At 39.5% G+C, this 22,175-nt stretch overlaps 1 protein-coding gene across 4 annotated transcripts; it reads left to right on the top strand.

Moving 5' to 3' along the window:
- Positions 1–3,982: 3,982 nt before the first annotated feature.
- Positions 3,983–18,601, top strand: parvg (parvin, gamma). 4 transcript variants are annotated; one of them, XM_034684716.1, is made up of 13 exons: positions 3,983–4,247; positions 5,000–5,093; positions 7,391–7,455; positions 8,067–8,169; positions 9,385–9,528; positions 11,131–11,246; positions 11,342–11,397; positions 11,477–11,511; positions 11,611–11,672; positions 13,186–13,254; positions 13,355–13,456; positions 15,640–15,712; positions 18,246–18,601. In XM_034684716.1, exons 2-13 carry the CDS (start codon positions 5,030–5,032, stop codon positions 18,317–18,319), a joined length of 963 nt encoding a protein of 320 aa, XP_034540607.1. In that variant the 5' UTR covers positions 3,983–4,247; positions 5,000–5,029; the 3' UTR covers positions 18,320–18,601. The 4 variants fall into 4 exon arrangements, with proteins under 4 accessions (XP_034540607.1, XP_034540606.1, XP_034540604.1 ...); XM_034684715.1 differs by having other exon boundaries at positions 4,997–5,093; XM_034684713.1 differs by having other exon boundaries at positions 4,987–5,093.
- The last annotated feature ends 3,574 nt before the right edge of the window (positions 18,602–22,175 follow it).

The raw sequence follows: 22,175 nt of genomic DNA, 5'->3' as shown, positions 1-22,175 counted from the left end.
GCTAGAGTTTTATTGAAAGCACTCTAATGTGTGTATGCTAGGTTCAACAGTTAGCTTACATTAAATCCAGCATTTAGCTGGCATGACATAGCATAAAGACTAGAAAAACGCAGAGGTAGTCCAGCTTATTTTATATGAATCCACTCACCAACACCTCTAAAATGATATACTTTTAATGTAGCTGAATAACCACATCACTTCACCACCACTTCAAACTGAATGAATCTGGCCCTCAACAAAGCTGCTACTCTGCTAAGCTAGCATTGTAAGCAAGACTTTGTAAGACTAAAATCAAAATGTTGATGCTGCTTCATTTAGTTAAAGTACATTAGAAACACTAAAGATCTTTTTTAAGCAGACAACAACAAACCCTAGAACATTTAGCTTTAGCTGTTGCTAGCCATGGCTATGTAAACAGCTAGGTTTGACATGACACAGCCTTCAGTCTTTTGATGTGACTAATGACGGTGCAGTTATTAAATAAATACACATCTCTGTGGCATAATAGTATCTGATATTGAAAAACAGAGGTCACAAGGTCAGAGTTTGGTCTGAACTGAGTGTTGACTATAGTGTAATTCCCCCTAATTCCATCTTTATGCTAACACAAGCTAACTGTGGCTGGCTACCAAAAAGGGCTAATTTAAAGCTGCTGTTGGTGGTGGTGGTAGGAATGGTGTAAAAAACTGTACTTTTTTCTGGTGTTTGGAGAAAAGGTCATAATACCCATCAATACTCATCTGTAAGTGAAGTAAATTGAGATTATGGCAAAATCTCTGTTTTCCAATGCCTGTTTATTAAGCAATGTTATTCCCCTCGTTCCCGTTATCACGGACCAATCAGAGCTACTCCCCGACCCTCTGTCGCCCTGATTAGCTGAGAAGCCACTTCTTCCTCATAGAACGCGCACAAGAATCTTTTGTGGGCAGGGTTCTGGAAGCAGAGAGGGAAGGGGGAGGTGAGTGAGAGGAAATCTGGTGGGAAGGGGTAGTGATGACATTCGAAATCTCTCTCTGAACTGATGTTTTTATCACAACTACCAACAGCAGCTTTAAGAGTGCAACTGATCCTATCATCAATCTTTCAATTAGTAAATATTCCCCATAATGTTGAGCTGCTCCTTTAAGAACCTTGAAATGCTGAGTTGAACAAAGTATAATATCTGAGTATGTCTTGTGTATTCTAACTATAGATGTTCTCTAAAAGCTTTTACTTGACATCTGACAGAACTGTGAACAGTTCCTGTCTATCTGCTCTGAACTTTGCCCTCCAAGTGTCAAGCCATATTTAAAAGCTGTTGCCTCCTGTCTTAAGTGCTGCAGTCACTCTTGGTCCTGGGAGAGCCTGAGTCACAGAGTGTCTTCGTATTGATCGTCCTCTCAGGCGAGTCTCTGAGGAGGCCGTGGACCTCAGCTTTCAGCAGAGCTGACCCGCTGGTGCCACCTTGAGACCTGCTAAGACGTACAGTACAGTTCTACTACATCCATTTAAGAGTTGAATTATTGAGGGGGCAGAGGAGTTGGTTTAAACTGTGCTGGATGGCTCACCTCTCTGCAGGTCTTTTTTTTTATCTTACCTATCAAGAAATAAATGTCTGGAATCAAACAGAATGAGAATTTCATTACAACTTTTATTCGTGTGATAGGTTAGATTTGCTTCGGCTTTTGAAAGGAGATTGTCTCTGGAACAGCCAATTCCTGCAATTTGGGTTCAGCTAAAGGAATTATGGGTTTATTTTAGGCCTTTATTTTTCTTGTCTCATTCCTTTGTTGCTATGGTAACCTTCCACATCCCCCAAATTGCCCCTTCGTCTGGCTGACGGGTGGTCTCTTTTTTCTCTTCTTCAGTGCAGATACAAAGCTCTTCGCTCTATTGTCTACATCTTTTTCGACGTCTTTCTGTCCTTCTTTTATTTTTCTCGGTTGTGTTTGTTGGAGAATAGAGAAGGCTGGAGACCAGATGACAACAAATTGATCCAGCCGGTCGCAGACAGAGATGTGTGTCGAGATTGAGTGGCTCAGGCCTCAGAATATCACGTTTCTCCCAGCCCTCCTAAAGTGAGGCTTTTTCCCGAACAATGCATTTGCACCCTAGAGTCCTACGCTTTCCCTTTCTCCTGACACACACTTTATATCAAAGCCCTGAAAGTACTTTGACACTGGACAGAAACAGTATCTGCATGGTGCAAAGATGAAAACTTTATTCTTCCATAAACAATATTTTATTGGTTTTATATTTATAAGTGCAAAACATTTACAAGAGCATCAAAACTTCACATAATCCCCTCCCACAACTATCCACTTATAACAAAAGGTACAATGAAACACAGGCAAAGATTTGTATTAATACCAATGTGGATATAAGTGCAGTGTATAGTTTAAAAGAAGGCCTAGCTTTGCCACTCTGAACCCTGAGGTGCACCCAACTCCTTCAAAAACTTTAAATTAACTTTTATCATTGCACTGTAGGCCGAATCTTGGTCTATTTGCTGCACAGTCTTGTACTCCAGTAGCACCCCAGCAGACGGTGAAAACCTGATTCAGCTTTCAATGATGGCTCAGTGGATCATTGGCTCCTCACTCTGTTGTTGCAAAAAGTTCTGACTCAGTGGGCCAGTGGAGGTCAGAGCCTCTTGCAGACACTTGAGTCAAAAATCCTCTTTGAAGTGTTTCTTGGAAACTAGACTTCAGACTGGCAGAATCTGATGCAAAAAGAGTAGACGGAGTACTAGTATGCAAATACAGACACACGCTGGGTGTGCTCCAGGAGGAGACTGACAAACCAACTCAGGGCTTCTGCTTTTATTTCCCTCCCACTAGGCCGGCCTCTACGTCCTGTCCTTTAAAATTAAAAGACGTGAACTTAACAGTGTCACATCTAAACATGTCTGCTAAGCAATCATTAACAGGTACCTTGTGATATCTGGTACAATGATGTCCTCTCTTGGCACCATCATTTCCAAAGTAATAAGTTTCAGCGATAGACTGTATAAAATATGGACGTAGTATCCGTGACGTCACCTATCTGTTTCTGAAGCACTGTTTTGAGGCCAATCATCGGCGGCAGCCATATTGCTGCTGTCAAGCAATTGTGACGTAAAGAGGCGGGCTTTGAGCCTCCTAGCCAACAGCTACAGTGTTCCTGCCTGTCAATCAAGTCAGCTGTGCCTCTCATTGGAAGACTTGTAGTTTCAATATCTATGTAATTGCCGCGTTAGAAAAAAATTCACCCCCCCGTACAGTGTGTGCTGATCGAGAAATGATCTATCCAGACTACACTCCTCTTTTGTACCAGGCTGTAAACATGTTTATTTCTGCTGTGAAGATCGTCTTTTTTGAATTTGTGTGTATGTGGTACCCGGTACTTCCGGAGCCAGCCTCAAGCGGCTCCTTGATGAACTGCAGTTTTTAGAACTTCCGCATAGGACTCATATTTTTGGACTGGAGGTTGCCACTTGGTTTTAGTCAGCACCTTGTGGATGATAATCTAATACTGGGCATCTGTTAAACATTTGTTTACATCATTTCCACAACTCCCCAACCTCCAAGACCTCCACTTGAGCCCTATCCATAAGTAAGCCTCCAACATCAGAGATGATTCCACACCCCTCTGACACCACCTGTTTACCATACCTCCTCTCAAGTGGGCTGGGGGGGACAATCCTCACACGGACCAACAGTCTGAGGAACATCTTTTCCCCCTGACTCCTTTTATCTTTACGTATCTTCACCTTGAAACCTCATGGCAGTTCAGACAAAGATTACTTTAGTTACATCACACGTTATGAGTATGAAGCTACACACGTGTAAGGATGCATGTTCATATTTTTATGCTGCTTTAGAGTGGATTGCTGCCATGGTAAATTTGCATTTGGCATTCAATGGCAAAGTATTTATCTATCTATGTCTATCTCTATAAACGCCCTTAACAGAAGTGAGTGTGCAGAGCCAGCATCAAAAAGAGGAAGTGCCACTTTCTTCTTCTTCTTCTCTGTCACATCCTCTCATATGTGTTTTTCTTTCAACACGCTTACATGTTATTTTCTTCCCAAGCTTCACTTTGAAATTGAGTGCTGTCAGACCTTCTTTTGTGTTGGATGAATTTACAAGAGGCTGTATTGAGATTAAGTGCAGCCCCTCCACCTCTTTTATCGCTGTTGTGACAGTATGCGGACTTGACATCAGTTCAGGAACTCAATTCAAGCTAAGCCACCCCCATTCTGTCGAGGCTCTCTCAGAGTACTAAAGGTAAGCTTCTTCCAGAAAGTACTTTTTGTTTATGACCTTGTTTGAAAGTTACTGTCAACCTCAGGAGAAGGAAGCCGCACACACATAAAGCACACAGGAAAAGAGAAGCTGCAAAGCACGGCTCGTCTCTCTCCTCCAGATCCAGGAAGCAACAGCTCGACACGCTCCAGGTCACGTCTATTTTGTCAGACTGTGTTACTTTGTGTGCTTGCCGTGCTTTGTCTCAAACCTTATGATTGAAAATGTTCAGAGGCAGAGGTGCAGCCCCTGGCAGATCTGTGGGGATCTACAGTTCTTGATCTGTTGTGTGTGAGTTTGCATCTGAAAAGAAAGAAGGAAGTCAGAAAACTAAACATCCTCCTTCTTCACTGACAACTTTTCGACCAGCTCAGTTAGATTCTGAGCTCTTTTGTGTGCTTTGAAACTTTTGAACACCTATAGTCTTCAAAACCCCTTTACAAATCAAACTCTGGGGTGAAATGTATCGAGCACAAGTTATTCTTTGTGCCTGAAAAGCAAGAATTGGAAGATTTCCACCCAGCAGTATAAGCCTCCGGAGAGTGCAATCATCATTTTACTCCACTGGCTCGTGAGTCAAACAGTGAGGTCAAAGAGCTCCTGTTGAGAGAAAGAGACTTTCTGCCCGAGATGTTGATGCAGAAAGTGTTTCTTCTTTCTCCTGGGGTTTGTATGTGAAGCACGTCCTCTCAGCTGGTAGTGCACAGCTGATCCTTTGCAGGTTTTGTTAGCAGGTGGGGAATATCTCACGTTGAGGAGGACCAATGGAGGCTGATGTGTTTGAGTATCACAAAGAAGAGGAGCCAGTGGACATTGAGACTTTTCATGGTATGTCTAAATTCAGCAAAGGCTTTAATTATCCTGCAATCATTTCTTAATACCCTCTTATTGAATAACTGCAATTAGTCAATGAGGATTTGTATATATTCAAAAATGTTGAAGTCTGTCTACAATAGCAGTACCACTAAACTAAGCTATATAAAAGCTCCTGGTGGCTGTGATAATTCTTGTCTTACTGGCATAAATAGAAACATATTATTCTAGACATTTAAACTTGAATATGGTTGATGGAGATTTTCTGAAGATTAAAACAAGCCTCTGGACTTGAACTTTAGAAGAATATTCTAGTAGTCTAGCATTTGTTTAACTGTAAATAATATATTATTTGGAATATAGTTAGCTTTTTATGCATAAATAATCTTAACTGTATAGAGAACTAATTATTGTGCGCCTGAGCAGACATCTGATCTACTTCTATTATCATTTGCTCAGTGTGAAATCACTATCATTCATTTATAGTCATGTCAGCCACCTGAGAAGAAGAATGTAAGTCCCATACTGACACCTATCCTAGACTATGGCTGTTTTTGAAACCGCCTCCTATACTAGCAATACGTACTGATTAGCCAAAATTCAGTATGTAGTATGTAGTATGTGAACAAGAGCAAAATCTGCAGTATGCCAAAACTCTCTGGGTATCGTACAGTTCTGGGAAAATGTGTCAGCATGCAGCAGACCAGTCTCCTTGTGTAATGTTTCCCACAATGCACAGCGATAACGAACCGCTTCTTTTTTTTTTGTATATTACGGGGAGCACTCAGTGTTTAGGTGCTGTGAAAATTATTAAGTTCCATACAAACCACTTCTTAACTTTTTAAATTATAAGTGGATGCTAAAGAAGCAGTTTCGCTATCAGCTTGGCCATTGTTTACTTCTGCTTTCCGAATCCAGCGACGCCTGGCCCAGCATGAGCAGGGAAACTCCGACAGAGCAGTCATAGGCCTACTGCATACTACCTTCAAATGCAGTATGTAGTGTGCGGTACGTACTGCATACTACATACGTAGGTAGTATGCAGCAGGCAGTTTCAAAAACAGCCAATGGTTTGCTCTCTACCCATCCCTGGGGTCAAACATCTCACTCTTGAGCAGCTAAATGCTCTACTGTGTTCACCTGTGAGGAAATCATTGAGCCTTTCTGCCACTCATTTGCATTTTTTCTAAAACTAGCTATAAAAAAAATTCAATTATTGTCAAGTCAAGAATAAGCAAAAGTATTTAAGTTCAGGGCCCTGGTCTAGCTTAGCAGTTAAATCGAGCTCCCCTTGTACATAAGTCCTTAAAGTGGGTGGCCCGATGAAGACCAAGCGGTAACCTAAAAATATGAGTCCAATGCTGAAGTGTTAAAAACTGCAGTTCATCGAAGATCCGCTTGAGGCTGGCTCCGGAAATACCGCAAACCACATACACACCAATTAAAAAAAGCCGATCTTTACAGCAGAAATAAACATGTTTACAGCCTGGTACAAAAGAGAAGTGTAGTCTGGATAGCTCATGTCTTGATCGGCACGGACTGTACGGTGGTAAATTCTTTTCTAACGCTCCAATTTCTAGGATATTTAGATTACGAGTCTTCCAATTGGAGGCACAGCTGACTTGATTGACAGGCAGGAACACTGTAGCTGTTGGCTAGGAGGCTCAAAGCCCGCCTCTTTACGTCACAATTGCTTGACATCAGCAATATGGCTGCCGCCGATGATTGGCCTCAAAACAGTGCTTCAGAAACAGATGGGTGACGTCACAGATACTACATCCATATTTTATACAGTCTATGGTTAAGACTCTGATCCTCAACCTTTTGCAACATTTCATTCCCTACACTCTCTTCCCAGTTTCTGACCCTATCCACTGTCCTGTCCTAAAAAGCATTGAGCATAAAAGCCACTAAATGGACTAGAAAAAAAATATATGAAACACAAGACAGCAGGCTGAAAGACGCTAAAACCTACTGTGCTGCAGAGCTAGATGTTACTTTACGGTCACATAGACACTTTATCCTTATTTAATATAGAGGAATTAAATAGAGCAGCTTTAACATGCCTCTATCACATCCTAATAATGTAAGCTTATTAAAAAGTATATGGTAAACTGACTGCATTATGAGGTGCCTTTCTAGCTTCCTGACCACTAATCGCTGTTCACACTCTTCAAATTGATTCTCATAAGTCATTGAAATAAAATGCCTTGGGGGAAATTCTAGCCTTTCAATAAATGTAATATTTAAAGTGTTTTAAGTTATGTAAAAAAGACTGCCTGATCAATGTTTATGTTTATATATTGACACAGGAGGGAAGCAAAAGATGATTCAGCCATCGTCTTTGAATGACCCTAAACTTGAAAAGCTAAAAGAGGTAAGGGATTCATTCTTTATTAAACGTTAGTGTGAATTTGTTTCCTCTTTGACATGTATACTCTTACATCACAAATATCTTCCTGGAGTGCCACAGATTCAGAACTCTGGATGTGTCCTTAATGGGTTTGAGTTAAATGCTACACAGGAAATACATTAAAGAGCTTGCATGTATGTGTGTAGGAGAGCATGAATAATATCTGGCACAGGGAGAGAGGTGGAGGGATCAGTGAAATTTTAATGAACATAATTAACAGAAGTGACGGTAGATATCAGAGAGTCACTATGAGGAGTCGGCAGAGTTGGCTGGATGTGCCTCTTAAACACACTTTGATTGGCAGAGGAAGTTTTTTGTGCGAGGGGCAATGAATGAATGAATCACTCAGTAAACATAGCGTAGGTGAAAACAAATTAAATATTGCTTATTTTGGGATGTACTTTGTATTTGTCATCATTTCCGTCAGCTTAGGGCGCATCTTATCTCTCAAAATTGATAAAGATAATTAAAAAAACAAAGTTTCAAACTGTTTTTCATTTGGCACACACAAAATGTAGACGAGCAGATGAAAGGGTTTGATGTTTCTGTCTGTGTGATCAATTGTGTCTCGGTAGGCACTGGTTTATTGGATCAATAGCACTTTGAAACCAGAGCACATAGTGGTTCAGAGTCTGGAGGAGGATCTGTATGATGGACTGGTGCTTCATCACCTGCTGTGTGAGTATATTTGTATGATTGCACTGTCACCTCTGATGTTTAATTTTTCATTGCCTGACTCCCACTCAATCATTAGCTAAACCTGAAGATGAACACTGACAAATGATGCTTCATGTGCTTCTACAAACACAAACGATACGTGCCAGTGTCCTGAGTCTGAGTCTGAGTCCTCATTATCAGTATTTATATTTAATATAAGAAGAACATTTTTTCAGTCCAAACTATTCACAGTATGAACTTAGATTGATTGTGTGGGACCTTTTGAAACACATTTCATCTATTAGCATCAGATTCTGATTGAACCCGTTGGCGTGTCTAGAGATTTAAATCATCAATGAAGTTACAGCTCTGTGTGTTGTGTGTAAATGCACACCGTGGCTCTCTGACTAATGAGAGGCACTCATGGATTCTGCTGTGCTGGGATCACTGGAGGTAATAAACTCAAAAATACCTGCGGGGCGCTGGTGGCCTAGCGGTCTAAGCGTCCCACGTATTGAGGCTATAGTCCTTGTCGCAGGGACGCTGGTTCCATTCCCGGCTGCGACCATTTCCGGCTCTCTTCTCCCCACATTTCCTGTCTCTCTTCAGCTGTCCTATCAAATAAAGGAGAAAAAGCCCAAAAAGATATAACTTAAAAAAATCAAAATACCTGCAACGCCCCACTATTTATCAGAATTACATTGAACCAAACATCGTGGTTGATTCCTTTAGTTGCACAAATTAAGCGTAAGCTCGCTAACCGTAACGTTACCAACAGTCTAAGTAAATGTAGCATCTCACTTATTTTTCAGATGTTAAAGTTACAGTACCCGTCTTCTCTTCAATGGTCCTTTTAAATATCAAACATGTAGCACTAGTCTTTCTTGCATTTGCCCTAAAATAGATGAAATCAAAACTCCTGATTCTTGGCACCTCTTTAGGCATCCTCGCAGTTCTTTTGAGTCCAAATTCAGTCAATGCTCAAATCCGAGACAGAGTCTTGATCCAAGCTATTTGTGCTTAAGTCCAAGTTGAGTCACGAGTCCTGGAAATCAGGACTGGTGTGTGATTAGTAAAACCTTGAACATAGCATTGCAATATTGCACCCCTTCCTGCACACACACACTTATAATGCCTCATGGAGCTCTACAGAAAGATACCATTTCTCATATTCAAAACATACTCTTTACCTGTAAAACTCTAACCTTAAAAACAATATTTCCTTAAATTTGACAGTAAGATTGGCGGGTGTAAGTTTATCTGTGGACGAGATAGCCCTGACCAGCACAGCTCAGCTTCATAAACTGGAGGTGACCCTGGAGGAGTTGAACAAGAGACTGGGCCTACAGGACAGCAGCGAGATCAAGTGGAACGTCAAACGTGAGTCATGCAGTTGAGTTGAATGGGTTTCAACCACAAAGCAACAAGTGAACAAATGTTCTGTGCCTGATGCCAGTTCAGATTACACAGGATTTGGTGCTAGCACAAGTGTGCCATGGTGCCCTACACCAACTGTTTGGGGATTTTGGCAGTGAAGAAAAATATCACAAACACTTTGGTTTTGGTAAACTGTCATCTAAATGAGAACTTGACTGTCTAGGGTTTCAAATCACTCAGTTGATTTTTTTTTCCTTCAAGAGTTACATGGCGCACAAGATGTAACCTTCCTGTGTCATCTTACTCAGAGGGGAAAGTTCAGATCGAAATCAAGGTCAAGTAACAATGACTGCTCAATGTGTTGAAGTTTTGCAAAACGCTTTTTCACTGATTCAGGTTCTGAGAAGACATGGGGTAGTACAAATCTGAAGTTAAGTTAAATGTGCTTTACATGGAGAATTAAAAACATAGAAACATTTTTCCAAATAGAATAAATAAAAACAGAAAAACAATAGATACACCCAGCATACATCAGACACAGCAATCAAACAAACAACAATTGTTGCTGCACATGCATCCAGTCACAACAGTCATTACATCATTCATAAGCTTGAAAAAATAAATATGTTTTCAGTCTTTTTTTAAAAGTGGAGACAGTTGTGATGGACCTGAGATCAGCAGGTAGTTTGTTCCAAAAAGATGGACCACAGTAACTAAAGGCCCTTCACCGGACTTTGATTTGACTCAGGGTACATTTAAAAGACTTCCACCTGCTGACCTAAGGATCCTGATCGAGTTATACACTGTGAGCAAGTCAGAGATGTACTGAGGAGCTGAATCATTGAGAGCTTTATGGACTAATAATACGATTTTGAAGTGGATTCTGTATTGAACGGGAAGCAAGTAAAATGTTTTGAGAACCGGGGTGATATGATGTAATGTTCAGGTTCCATCATTTCTTGGCTATGATACAATTTGAATGGTGTATGAATTAAGCGTATTACTGTTAGCTAGCTAGTGTTTGCTAGGAACTGGTGAATTTCTTGGAAAAGGATATTCAAGTTAAAGCAGTTTTTCATAACTTTACTTGACAGTTACACAATAGCTATTGTTAGCTAACAACATACAACAATAAAGTAAGAAGAGTGAAAGTATTTAAAGCTAGGAGTTGGTTGAAACATCTTTTACCTCATACCTTCCTGATTTTTTGTATCCCTAGATTCTAACTAATCAAGCAGGGATTAAACAGTAGCATTTGTCAGATTTCATGAGTTTATATGATTTGCCAAACACAGCAGAAGATTTGTGTAATCTTGGAATTCTAGAGAGCTAACATTGAAAACTACAATCAAGTAAGTACTCACAAATTAGATGGTTTATGTGGGGAAAAATGCTGACAATAAATAGTATCAAAAACAGGGATTTGATATGTTAATACATTAAAATCAGGTCAACATACAAGTTTTTGATGTTTATTTGTTTCTAGGATTCAGGTCCTTTTGGCCTTTGTTTGCCCTCCTTCAGGGTGGTGCCAGGCTCTGTCATAACAATGCTAGTTATTTTTTTTCAGAGTGTGTATTTTGTTCTCCTGTGTTTGCCTGTCAGTCATCCACAACAAAGATCTTCTGGCCACTATTCATCTGCTGGTTGCCATGGTGAGATGTTTCCAGCCTGACCTGGATTTACCAACGAATGTGAAAGTTGAAGCTGTGGTTATAGAAGTGAGTCTCACCTCATAATGTAAGGACTTATCCACTGCAAAGTTACATATTGTGGTACAGCTGATAAAAGTTTGTTTGCTTTTGTTTACATGCAGGTTAGCAAAAATGGAATCAAAACAGAAGTTCAGGCAGAGGTCCTAACAGAATCAAGGTGAGCAAATTCCTGTCCTGTGTGATTGTGGGGATATTACAAAAAATATAATTACATTTATTTCATATTTTTTTCTCAGTAATGCTGGCTCAGACTCCCTGGGGAATACCAAGAGTGAGTACAGATCGGTATCTTGAGCCTATGTGACACACTCAAGCTGCTTCTTAGCCTACAATGATTTTAATGCTCTTTTGTGATTGTCTGGTCCCCAAGGAGAAGACCCCATTGAAGAACTGCTGAAGCTCGAGCCTCACAAGGTCAACACAGTGAAGAAGGTAAAAAGAGGAGAGGAGAAGAAGTACTGAGATAGTTCAGGGGGTAAAGTCCTGTTTATCCACTGGAAGTGAGAGTGCAACTGGGGGTAGAAGGGGAAATAAATAGAAGTACTTTGTTTGACTTGAAATCTCCATGTATCTCCATGTAACCATGATGACTTATCTGATGTGGGCTCTTGAAACATGTTTGATAACCTGATACAGTGGTTCTCAAACTTTTTTAAATACTGTTGCCCCTTTGTAAATCAGCCTGGAAGAACCTACCTATAGTAATTGTTAGATTCACTATCTAACTATTGTTACGTTTCCCCTAAAACAAATCCTGAAGGATCGGGGTTGCGGTGTGGGAAACTATCAAGAAACTGCACTTAATAAGAAAATCAAAGGAAAAGGTCCACAGACATCCACTTCTTCCATCAAAGGATAGATTAACAAAAGACTGGCCAAAAACAAAATGTGAGTCATTTATCAGAGGTAAAATAAAATTATTGTTAAATAGGACAAACTCATGCATCCAAACTCAAACTGTCATTCATTCATTCATCAAGACAGCCGGCTGAAGGTGTTGACCATCTTGTGAGAAAAAACAACTGAACAAAGAGACCCAGCCTCCTTATATAGCCTGATGGACACCAACGACTGATTAGAGAGGCAACCTGTGGATCAGATTGGGATCTCTTTGCTTCCAACCAAAAACACTTAACATTTAACTTTACACACTAGATCCATAACACTATAAATATAGATAGACACTATGTATTTATAAAATAACATTATATATATTATACAAAGAAATATCATACAGTGCTGCATATTACATGCTGTGCTGACTTGCTGCAACTTCCTAGTTTTTTTGTGCCTAGGGATGTACGCATTTAGTCAACAAAGCGATTAAACATTGTCATCGTCTTTAGTTGGCATGAAAGTTACACGTTGGTCGAACATGTTATTAATACTTCTATTATTGTAGGCCCAAAATGCTGGCCATATGTTGTGCCAGAGCTGTAAGCAGCCATATGACACTAGCCATGGATCTAGCTGTTAATGTCCTTCTACCTTGATGTAAACAAGTACAGATGGTAGACAGCATCTCATAGTATATTAGTATATAATTTCTTGACTTGAACAATGTGTAACCAGCACAGGCATGTGGATGTTAACCTGCAAGGAGGATCAAAGGCTAGTGGGGCTCTTTGCAGGCCAATTTGACATTGTTTACCCATAGACTCTGTAATCCCGTGATTAGCTGTGTGAGATAAATTGTGCTCAGTTTTGATTGTTTTCTGAGTTCTCACCTTTTAGACTCAGAAATGAGTCGCTTCAGAACATCTGTACTAGTGACACACAAACATGGGTAGAGTTTTAAAAAACACTAATAAACAAACATGTTTGCAGTTCATGAGCTCACAATGCATTGAATATAACAATATTAAATATAGAACATGGCTATCGACCCAAACTTTAAATCTCTTTTAAAATCTGCTTCACCATGTTTTTTTTTTTTCATTTTCAGGCCATCTTACACTTTGTCAACCAGAATATGTCGAACATGGGTCTGCAGGTGGCTGATATGGAGAAGCAGGTGAGAGAAGAAAACACTCAATACAAGATTTGATTACTTCTCCTGATATCATATCGCCTTCCTTGGACTGGATCCAATGTCTAGTGTATTTTCTGTCTAGTTTGCTGACGGTGTGATTCTGCTGCTGCTGATCGGACAGCTAGAAGGCTTCTTCATCCCAATCTATGACTTCAACTTGACCCCTGTCAATCCCTCTGAGATGGTACAGTACTGATTCAGTGTGAACTCCTGACATATTAGTGAGGACAGTGCTTCAGGAATAACTGGAAAGAAACTACAACAGTATTGAAGTTATTACCACAATTACTCTGCTGACAACGTTGGTGACCTTTGCAATGGGTTTATTTATCAAAATTTCAAAGAATCCAATCCCATTTTGTATGAATTATATTAATTACTTATATTTTATGCAAGCACAGATATGCCCAGAACTCGTTATTATAATTTAATATCATATCATGTTTTTTTAATTTATAATTTGAGCTAATTTAATATCCTACAAGAGCCCAGTACAAGTACAATACAAGAAACCAGATCCGAAACTGTGCCTGTTACAATATTTGAGCTGATAAAATGAATATTTTACTTTTCCCATTAAAAAGTAGATGCATAATTACTGCTATGCCATGGCTCACTAATAATGATATCTTTGATCTCACTCTTCTTGAAGCAGTAGGATGAGTCTATGAAAAACTTCTGACTCTCTTCTTACAGATGTGATGAGCTTATGAATTACTAAGGTCCAAAGACACTGTGAACGTTCATTTAAGACTGTAATATCACTTTAAAACTAAAAATCTAGGGGTAGACACATTATCTATTTAGCAGTACATCATGTTAGATCATGTCTTCTATTGTTGTGATGTGAGCATAGTGTTTTTAAAATGTCTTTATGATAGATCATCATGCCCGAGCTAGGGTTAAACACAGTTCCTTACCAACTTCCAGCCAAGACATGTTTGATTTGACCGTTAATAATCATCTCACCTGGGGCAATGGTGGCCTAGCGGTCTAAGGGAACCACATACAGAGACTACAGTCCTCGTCGCAGGAGTCACTGGTTCGATTCCCGCATTCCTGCATGTCTTACCCCGCTCTCTCCCCACATTTCCTTTCTCCCTTCAGCTGTCCTATCGAATAAAGGCACAAAAAACAACAACAAAAAAGCCCAAAATAATAATCTCACCTCAAAAAAATATGCAAAACAGATGATAAGATTTGGATAACTTGTATTTATTTACAAATTAAACAAAATGATAGATTTAAAAGGTGCTTGATGTACCTAATACAGATTATTTCCAATTGTTAAAAAGAGATGCTAAGACCAAACAGCACATTTGCTACATTGACCTCTTTTTTTTCTTCTTTTAAGTGAAGAAAATTGCAACAATTTGGTATACTTTTTTTCTACTTGTTTTTTATGCTTAGCCTAGCATACAGACGAGCATCAGTAACAGTCTGGCTCTGTCCAAAGTTCAACAATATAACCTCTACACCGATCTCGGGGTTATAAATAAAAACATTGCATCTTGTTTGTTTAATCTAGACAGTGATTTAAAAATTATAGTTGTCCTACTTGAGCTGCTTATTTCTGTTTTCATAAGCTAATAGACTCCTTCAAGATCCACTTTGAACTTTTGGTGATGTTAGCGCTATCAGTGTTCTTATCTAATCATTGTTTTTAAATAAGAAGTGAAAGTAGCCCTGACTCATCCGGTGGTTTGTGACAAACTGTTTTAGAGCCTTGAGTTGTCACCATCCAGTTTATTTTAGAACCAAAAGTGAGCATCTGCTTATAAAGCCTCTACTCTAGTATCTTATCATTCAGAAGGTTGTCCTGACTGAAATATAACCTGCTTTATGGTCTGTTTTACACTAAATGAGACCCATAATGTAAGATATGAAAATCATTCTATGACTTCAGTTGAGTTGTGTACAATAAAACCAAGTTTCTTCTTTAAAGGCGCTTTGAAGCTGAAGCTGCACTTTTATATCTCGAAGGCTCTGTCCACTTCTTTTAAACAGTCTATTGATCTACATTAGCTCTTGGCAAGTGAAAGAAAATGTGTAAATAGATAGAAAATAAATAAACTTAAAAGGGTTAAAAAATTACTTTCATCACCTCTGAGTATTCCTTTTTTATTTTTCAAAACAAGCTTCAGCTTGCAAAGTGGAGAATGTCTAATATGAGAAAAACTTAACAAGAGAAAAAACTTAAAAGATACTTTTAAGCTAAGATACAACTTATCTGACTTAATCATAGTTACCTGTTGATGAATCAGTAAAAAAGAAAATATTTTCATAGCACCTTCAAACAGAATCTTAGATGAAATGTTGTTATGGTGTTCGTTTTGTGCTTGATGTTCGAATGTTTTTGACCTGCAGCTTCACAATGTAACCCTGGCCTTAGACCTCCTGAATGACAGCGGCCTGCAGATGTCCAGTGTTGACCCACAGGGTGAGAAAATACACACTGTGAACAAAATTACTCACTTGCTCCCTGTTAATAACAGAGTCCAGTCACTCAAATTAAAATGCCAGGCACCGAGGATGAAAGAAGAAAAAATAAAACAGAGTGCCTGTGAGTAAAATCAAGAATAGAACCCACTTCAGCTCACAGTCAGAGATGTCAGACTAGTTTATCTGATATCCTCTAATCAGGAGCATTTATCTGTGTGACAGGGAAATGCCAAAATCTGTTAGTATGTCAGGCAAAGTGTAGGGGATCAGCCTCAGCAGTTTGAGTTAATTTCAGGTAGAGTGTGGATTTGACAGTGTTTGGAGAGAAATCTGGAATTGTGTGCCGAATATGAATAAGCGTGACTCTCTGTGTCTCTGTGAGTAACACTGCGGATGATTGGCTCAGTCTGAGGTCATCATCATTCATTTACAGAGCAGCGAGGGAGACAGTCTCAAGGGGACGATGTCGCTCTGGTGCTGGCTGATAAACACGGGGATTCAACCTCAGCGGCATGGCTTTATCTGCTGTGTGTGTGTGCGTGTGTGTGTGACTAGAGGAAGATATCTTATCTGTATTCATGAGCACTGCTTCTATATCCCGCCCACTTATCTGACAGATCCCAGGAATACTCTGACTGTATCTCTGCTGAAATTGTGAGTTTCAACCTGCGGCAGCTGGTTAGAGATATCAAATAGTTCCTGATTTGTGGAATCATCTTAAAAGTATTTATCAATAATACATCTGAGTTTGCAGATTTTTAAAGTTTGTATAGGTATGAGGTATACTGGCCAAGGAAGCTTGAAAGCCTGCTGTGCCTGTGTTGGCTGCCTAGTCCAACCTGAGCACTCGGTTATTGAGAAATTAATGCAACGCCCTAAAACTAAACAACAACAACAAAACCCCAATAAGAACAAAATCAGGTGCGGCTTGGCCCAATGGTTAACCCTCCTCTTATGTTGGTTTCTCTGGAACAGCAATAATGTTCCTGGGTCAGTTTGACCCGGGACATATTCAATCATCCAAAAGTGTCAGAACCCCAAAAAATCCCAATCCACATTGTTTTAAATCAAATATTTAACTCCATTACTAACCATTTAAATCAAGATTTGGTCCATTGGTGTTCTTTAATTCTCACATACCATGGTTCAATGAGGATAACTCACTCGTTTTTCATGAAAATTCATGTTAACACTTTTTTTTATGTACATTGGGAAGACCTAAATATAAATACAATAGTTTTACATGACTAATATGACAAACATGACATGATAAATGAACACGACTCCTCTTCTTTCACATGCTGCCCAGATTTTTATGCTGCATTTAGCTGGTTTGGAAGGCATATATTGCCTAAAATAGACTTTAAAAAGGTTCAATTTGACCCTCAACATAACAGGAGGTTTAAGTCATGTGGGCTGGGATCGATTCCAGCCTGCCGCTCCTTTACCGCATGTCACCCCCCAGTTTCATCCTCTATCCAAAGTCCTGTCCTCTACAAATAAAGGTGTAAAGGCCCCAAAAAATATTACTTGGACATTTTTTTTTAAATGTGTGCCACCCACCAGGTCAAACAACCTGATCACCCCTCACTGAGCTCTGACGTCAACCTGATCAAACACCTTTAAGACAAACTGCAGGGCCGATTGTGAGCCCAACCTACGCTCAAATTCTCCTCCCAGACTTCCTGGTGCTCATATAGGTGAAAAGGAGCCAGTCTCTGCAGCCGGTTTAGAGGAATAGCCAACGTGTTGTATAAGAGTGTTTTAGCAGAATATAAAAGCGTGTTGTTTTGGAACAAGATGTTGAACAATCGTACGTGGGTGTGATGTTTGGGTGTCCTTGCTGAGTAAATAAATAAATAAAAACAGAGAATGTGATAGAGTGACTGACTCAGTGAGTTACCAACTCGTTCAAGTGTGTGAATCAATCAATAGTAAACAGATCTACTTCTCCTCCCTGCAGATCCATTATTGACAAGATGCTCTGTATTCTCTGTGAGCTTCACTAGCACTAAAACTCCCCCACCATCTTGCCTTCCAGCTGTACAGCCGGTAATTGTGAAGTAAATCCCCAACACGATAACTGTTAATGTAAGGACCAGAGCAATTAATCTAAGCCAGGAGCAAGTGGCTAATTCAATTCATTTTTAGTGTCTTTTTAATTACTGGCATAATTGCTGTGATGGAATGAGGGATCCTGGCACTCAGGGTCTAAAACGGGAGCGCGCTGCGTGCATTAATCTGGTTAGCCGGTGCTGAAGTCAATCTTTATGTCACGTTCATTCAGTTAGTGCATCTCACAACTGAGAGCAATTTTGTTGTCTCACCAAGGACATATTGATTAAATTGCCATCTAATGTTTTGCTTATTTTGGTCCCTCTGATCTATGATCTGTCCCATAGATTGTGAGAATAGTTATTAGCTAATGTTGCTAAAAGCATCCTTGTGTTCTCACTGCCTCAGTGGATTTGTTAGATACTGACAGTGCACTTTAAATACTTACAACATGTCTTCTTTGGATTATGTGACAGATATTGTCTCTCAGGACATCGCTGCCACCTTGAAGATCCTGTATGCCCTGTTCAGGAAGCACAAAGGGAAGTAAAGAGGACGGACAAGTGAAGAAGAACTCAGCTGGAACAACTGTAAACTGAGAAGAAGATGGGGGGAGTGTTTGCTCAGCTTGATTTCATCTGTCTCATAACTCTTGCAAACAATGTCAGACTGATAATGATTTAAAGGATGCAGTATACTGTCTCCAAACTATTTGGGGACTGAAAGAGACTGAAGTAAGAAGTTATACATAATCAATAAGTGTCTAAGAGCCTGGGCTGAAAAATCGATTCATTTCAAATAAATTGCTGCAATTAGTGGATTTGCTCATTAATTTTAAAGTTGTATGACATTAATTATTTTTACTAACAACAAACCCTCTTGACAAAGCTGAACTTCAAAAGACCAAAGGAAGAAAACACTCAGTAAACGAAGAGGCATGGTTTGCAGTATGTTTTAGGGGAAAAGTCCATGGTAATAAAAGGACACATGCAGTTGGGTGTGATTCTAATTCAAGGCACTCTCTTTCAGATTTATTGACCATCTTTTAATGGTCTGCTGGCAATTCATTCTGTCTGTGTGCTGAAACAAAAATCCAATGTTTGCACACAGCTGTGGCTCTCTGAAATAGCAACAAAAATTGGCTCAGAGGAAGCCACACAACACAAATCTGCCCAATTAGCAACAGGTAGAGCCTTTCCTCTGCCCTCCAACCTCTGCCTCTGTCAGCTTTTCTTCCTTTTCCATGTTCCATGTTTTCACCAGGAACAGAGCTACACTGTTTTAACAATTAACATGTATCCTCCTTGATGAGGCTAGCTAAGCCTCGAGCAACAGGTACTCTGAGTCCTGCCTTATTTCTAGTCATTACTTCATATTTAAAGCTACTGTGGGGAGTTTTTGGCTGATTAACAAACAGGTTATTAAATTATCACTGAAGTGTCTATGAAACCTACTAAATCAAAGAACATCATTAGCAACATGACTGATTATTTCTAATTAGTCCTTTTATGTGCCTCTCATAACGGCTGCAGGAAGTGTGTCAGACAAAGTGAGTCACAATGAGCTGCATAAACAGGTTTGTTTTGTTTGTCACACTGATTACTTTGAGTGGTGAAAGGAAGCAGTGTGACATTTTTCATGAGACATTATTTTAACACAAACAGGACAATGAATAACAAAATACAAGTTACTCCTTTTAAATAATAATAATACTTTATTTATATAGCACTTTTCAATACAGGTAACAAAGTGCTTCACAGTGCGCAATAAAAACAAGAAGAAGTGCGAAGCAGAATGGAGCGATAAAAAATAAAATGAAATCAAAACTGAGAGACATGCAAGCTTATAAAACAGACCCTTAAAAACAGAGTTAAAATTAAATAAAATCACAGAATAAAAGCTATTCTGTAAAAATGTATCTTGACTAACAACATAAAACAGGGGACTGATTCTGCAAGTCTGATCTCCTTTGGCAGGCTGTTCCAGAGTGTAGGAGACCTGACTGAAAAAGGCCTGTCCCCTTTGGTTTTCAGTCGGGTCCTTGGAACAGCTAGCAGAGCACTGCCAGAGGATCTCCAGGTTTGTCGGGGATAAAAGCTCAGAGATATAGAGGGGCAAGTCCATGTAGTGCTTTAAAAGTTAGTAAAATAATCTTAAAATCAACCCTAAAATCAACAGTCAGTGTAGATGAGCTAAAATGGGGGTGATGTGGGCACATGTTTTAGTTCCTGTTAAAAGAAAAGACGATTGATTTCTGACTAAGACATGAGTACTAGGAATTACAATTATCGAGACGGGAGGATATATCCACAGGGGTCGCCGGAATCATTGCAAACTGAGAGTTCCTCACAGGAGCTTTATGGTTATTTCCTGTCAACACGGATGTACCAATGTTTTTTGGGGGGCGGAGCCTCTGAAGGGGAACTGATTGGGGGGGTGGGTTTGGTTAGGCAGTGAAGTCTAGAGATCTACAAAATAGTGTAGCTACAGCCTATCACACCTGGATACCCATCATGCTTTGTGTTGACTAAATGTGTTGTTCAGCTTTATGATTTCAAATATGAAAACCTCACTTGTTCTCATGATGTTAAAGTCGGTATTAGAAGGATTCTGATTTAAGCAGTTCATTGTCAATCTGTGCTTTTTTATTAGTTAGTTTAGTTCTGACTACAACTCAGGGGACCTTTAAATTTAATCACCACAGCTTTATGTTGCAGCGTATGCCTCCTGCATCGAGGCTCCAACATCAAGAGGTTTTGTCTTCTAACATGCTTCCTGAATGTGTTTGTGGTGCAACATGCTTTATCAAAATTAATCATCAAGATAGAGGAAAGGCCCCAATTCCCAGTGGCTCTACAACCATCGCTTTGTCTTAAATATGTCATGGATCAGACCAGTGGCACAGTTGTTTATGTTCTTCCAGGTAAGCTCAATCAATGACTGTAACCAAGGTGGAGGAGCCTCCTGGCTTCTCCTGTTGACATGTCTAAGTATCCCTCTGGGCAAGAACAGGCCTTGTTAGCTCAGTGTCATCAATATGTGTGTGTTAATGGATGCATGAGATGCAAATTGGTTTACAAATGCAGCAAATTGCAGCCAAACTAGGCCAGGTTCTCCATCATTGCCAGATCTGTGTTACAGAGGCCCATGTTAAAGTTGTACAATGAATCTCCTGGTGCATATTTATAAATAAACTTGTCTTTTTCTGTGCCACTCTCTGGTCAGATATTCCTCCATAGTCAGTTGAAATCTTGTTGACAGTGCAAGGACGGAGTATACTCTATCAGAGGTAAAAGATACGACGTGTTTGGAAATCCAAAGAGCTTACTTTTAGTCCAAATGTTCACACTTTAAAGCTGGCTGTCAGAGAGATGATAGGTGATGTGATATTGTTTAAAACTTGGAAAACTTTGAACATTTTCAGACAGTTTCTTTTTGGACAACATTCTTGGTGTTGCACTTCTTTTGTCCACATGAAAGGTGACAGAAATAGTTGTGTGAAGAATGGCAAAAAAAAAAAAGGCGGTGGAAAGAAAAGTTCAAACCTTTCACACCTACGCACAGCTGGCCGATTGTGGCGTGAAGTGGTTGTGAAAGTTGGATTTTCAGTTTGGGAAAAGTTGCAAAAAAAAGGTCAGTCTAATGCGACACTGGAGAGGTGTTGCTGGAGCAGGTTTCTACATTTCTTTACCATCCTTAAGGCAGCTCTGATAGGAAACACTGGCCCTCTACACCACACCAACACACAGCTATTTGAATTTGCCAAAATTCAGTGTAAGTATTGTGTGTGTTGATGCAGCCCAGTTTTCTTCCCCTCGATAAATTCATTTTTTCTCTTCTTTTTCCTCCTTTTGGAAACAATCATACTTGATGGCAACTTCTTGAAAAACAATATAAATGTGTTTCATTCTAGCTTCTTCCATGCGCTCCTGCTGACAGTTTGCTAACTCCTCTGTTTTTATGATTTCTCTGAAGAGATGTTTTTTTGCCATTGAATTGCTCTTGAGTCAATGTCACACACATGTAGAGAGTATGCAGCAGGGAGCGATGGAGGGATGAAAACAATAAATGTGATTCCATCAAAGCATATTTTCAAGTGTTGGGTTTAAAAATTGGACTTGAAGTGAAAATACGCTTAATTATCTTTATAAATTGATGCAAACTGTTGATAAATGTTAAGTGGAAAATGATCAGTGAGTTTCTGAATGTTAAATAATAATATCTCTCTTTGCTGAATCACTCTCAGGTTGGCTTTGTGCAGAGTGACTTCTTTGTTTCTCACTTTGAGTTATTTGTATACAATTCTGGGAATGCTAAACAGTAACAGCAACAGCAACCACTTTCCCTTTCACCCTCTTCTTATTCCCTGCAGTTTTCTTGCAAATGTGTTTGTTGACATTCAGGAA

This window comes from Notolabrus celidotus, chromosome 6 (assembly GCF_009762535.1).
Source record: "Notolabrus celidotus isolate fNotCel1 chromosome 6, fNotCel1.pri, whole genome shotgun sequence".
Taxonomy (NCBI): Eukaryota; Metazoa; Chordata; class Actinopteri; order Labriformes; family Labridae; genus Notolabrus; species Notolabrus celidotus.
Note: the sequence above shows the minus strand (reverse complement) of the source record. Positions and strands in the feature narration are given on the sequence as shown.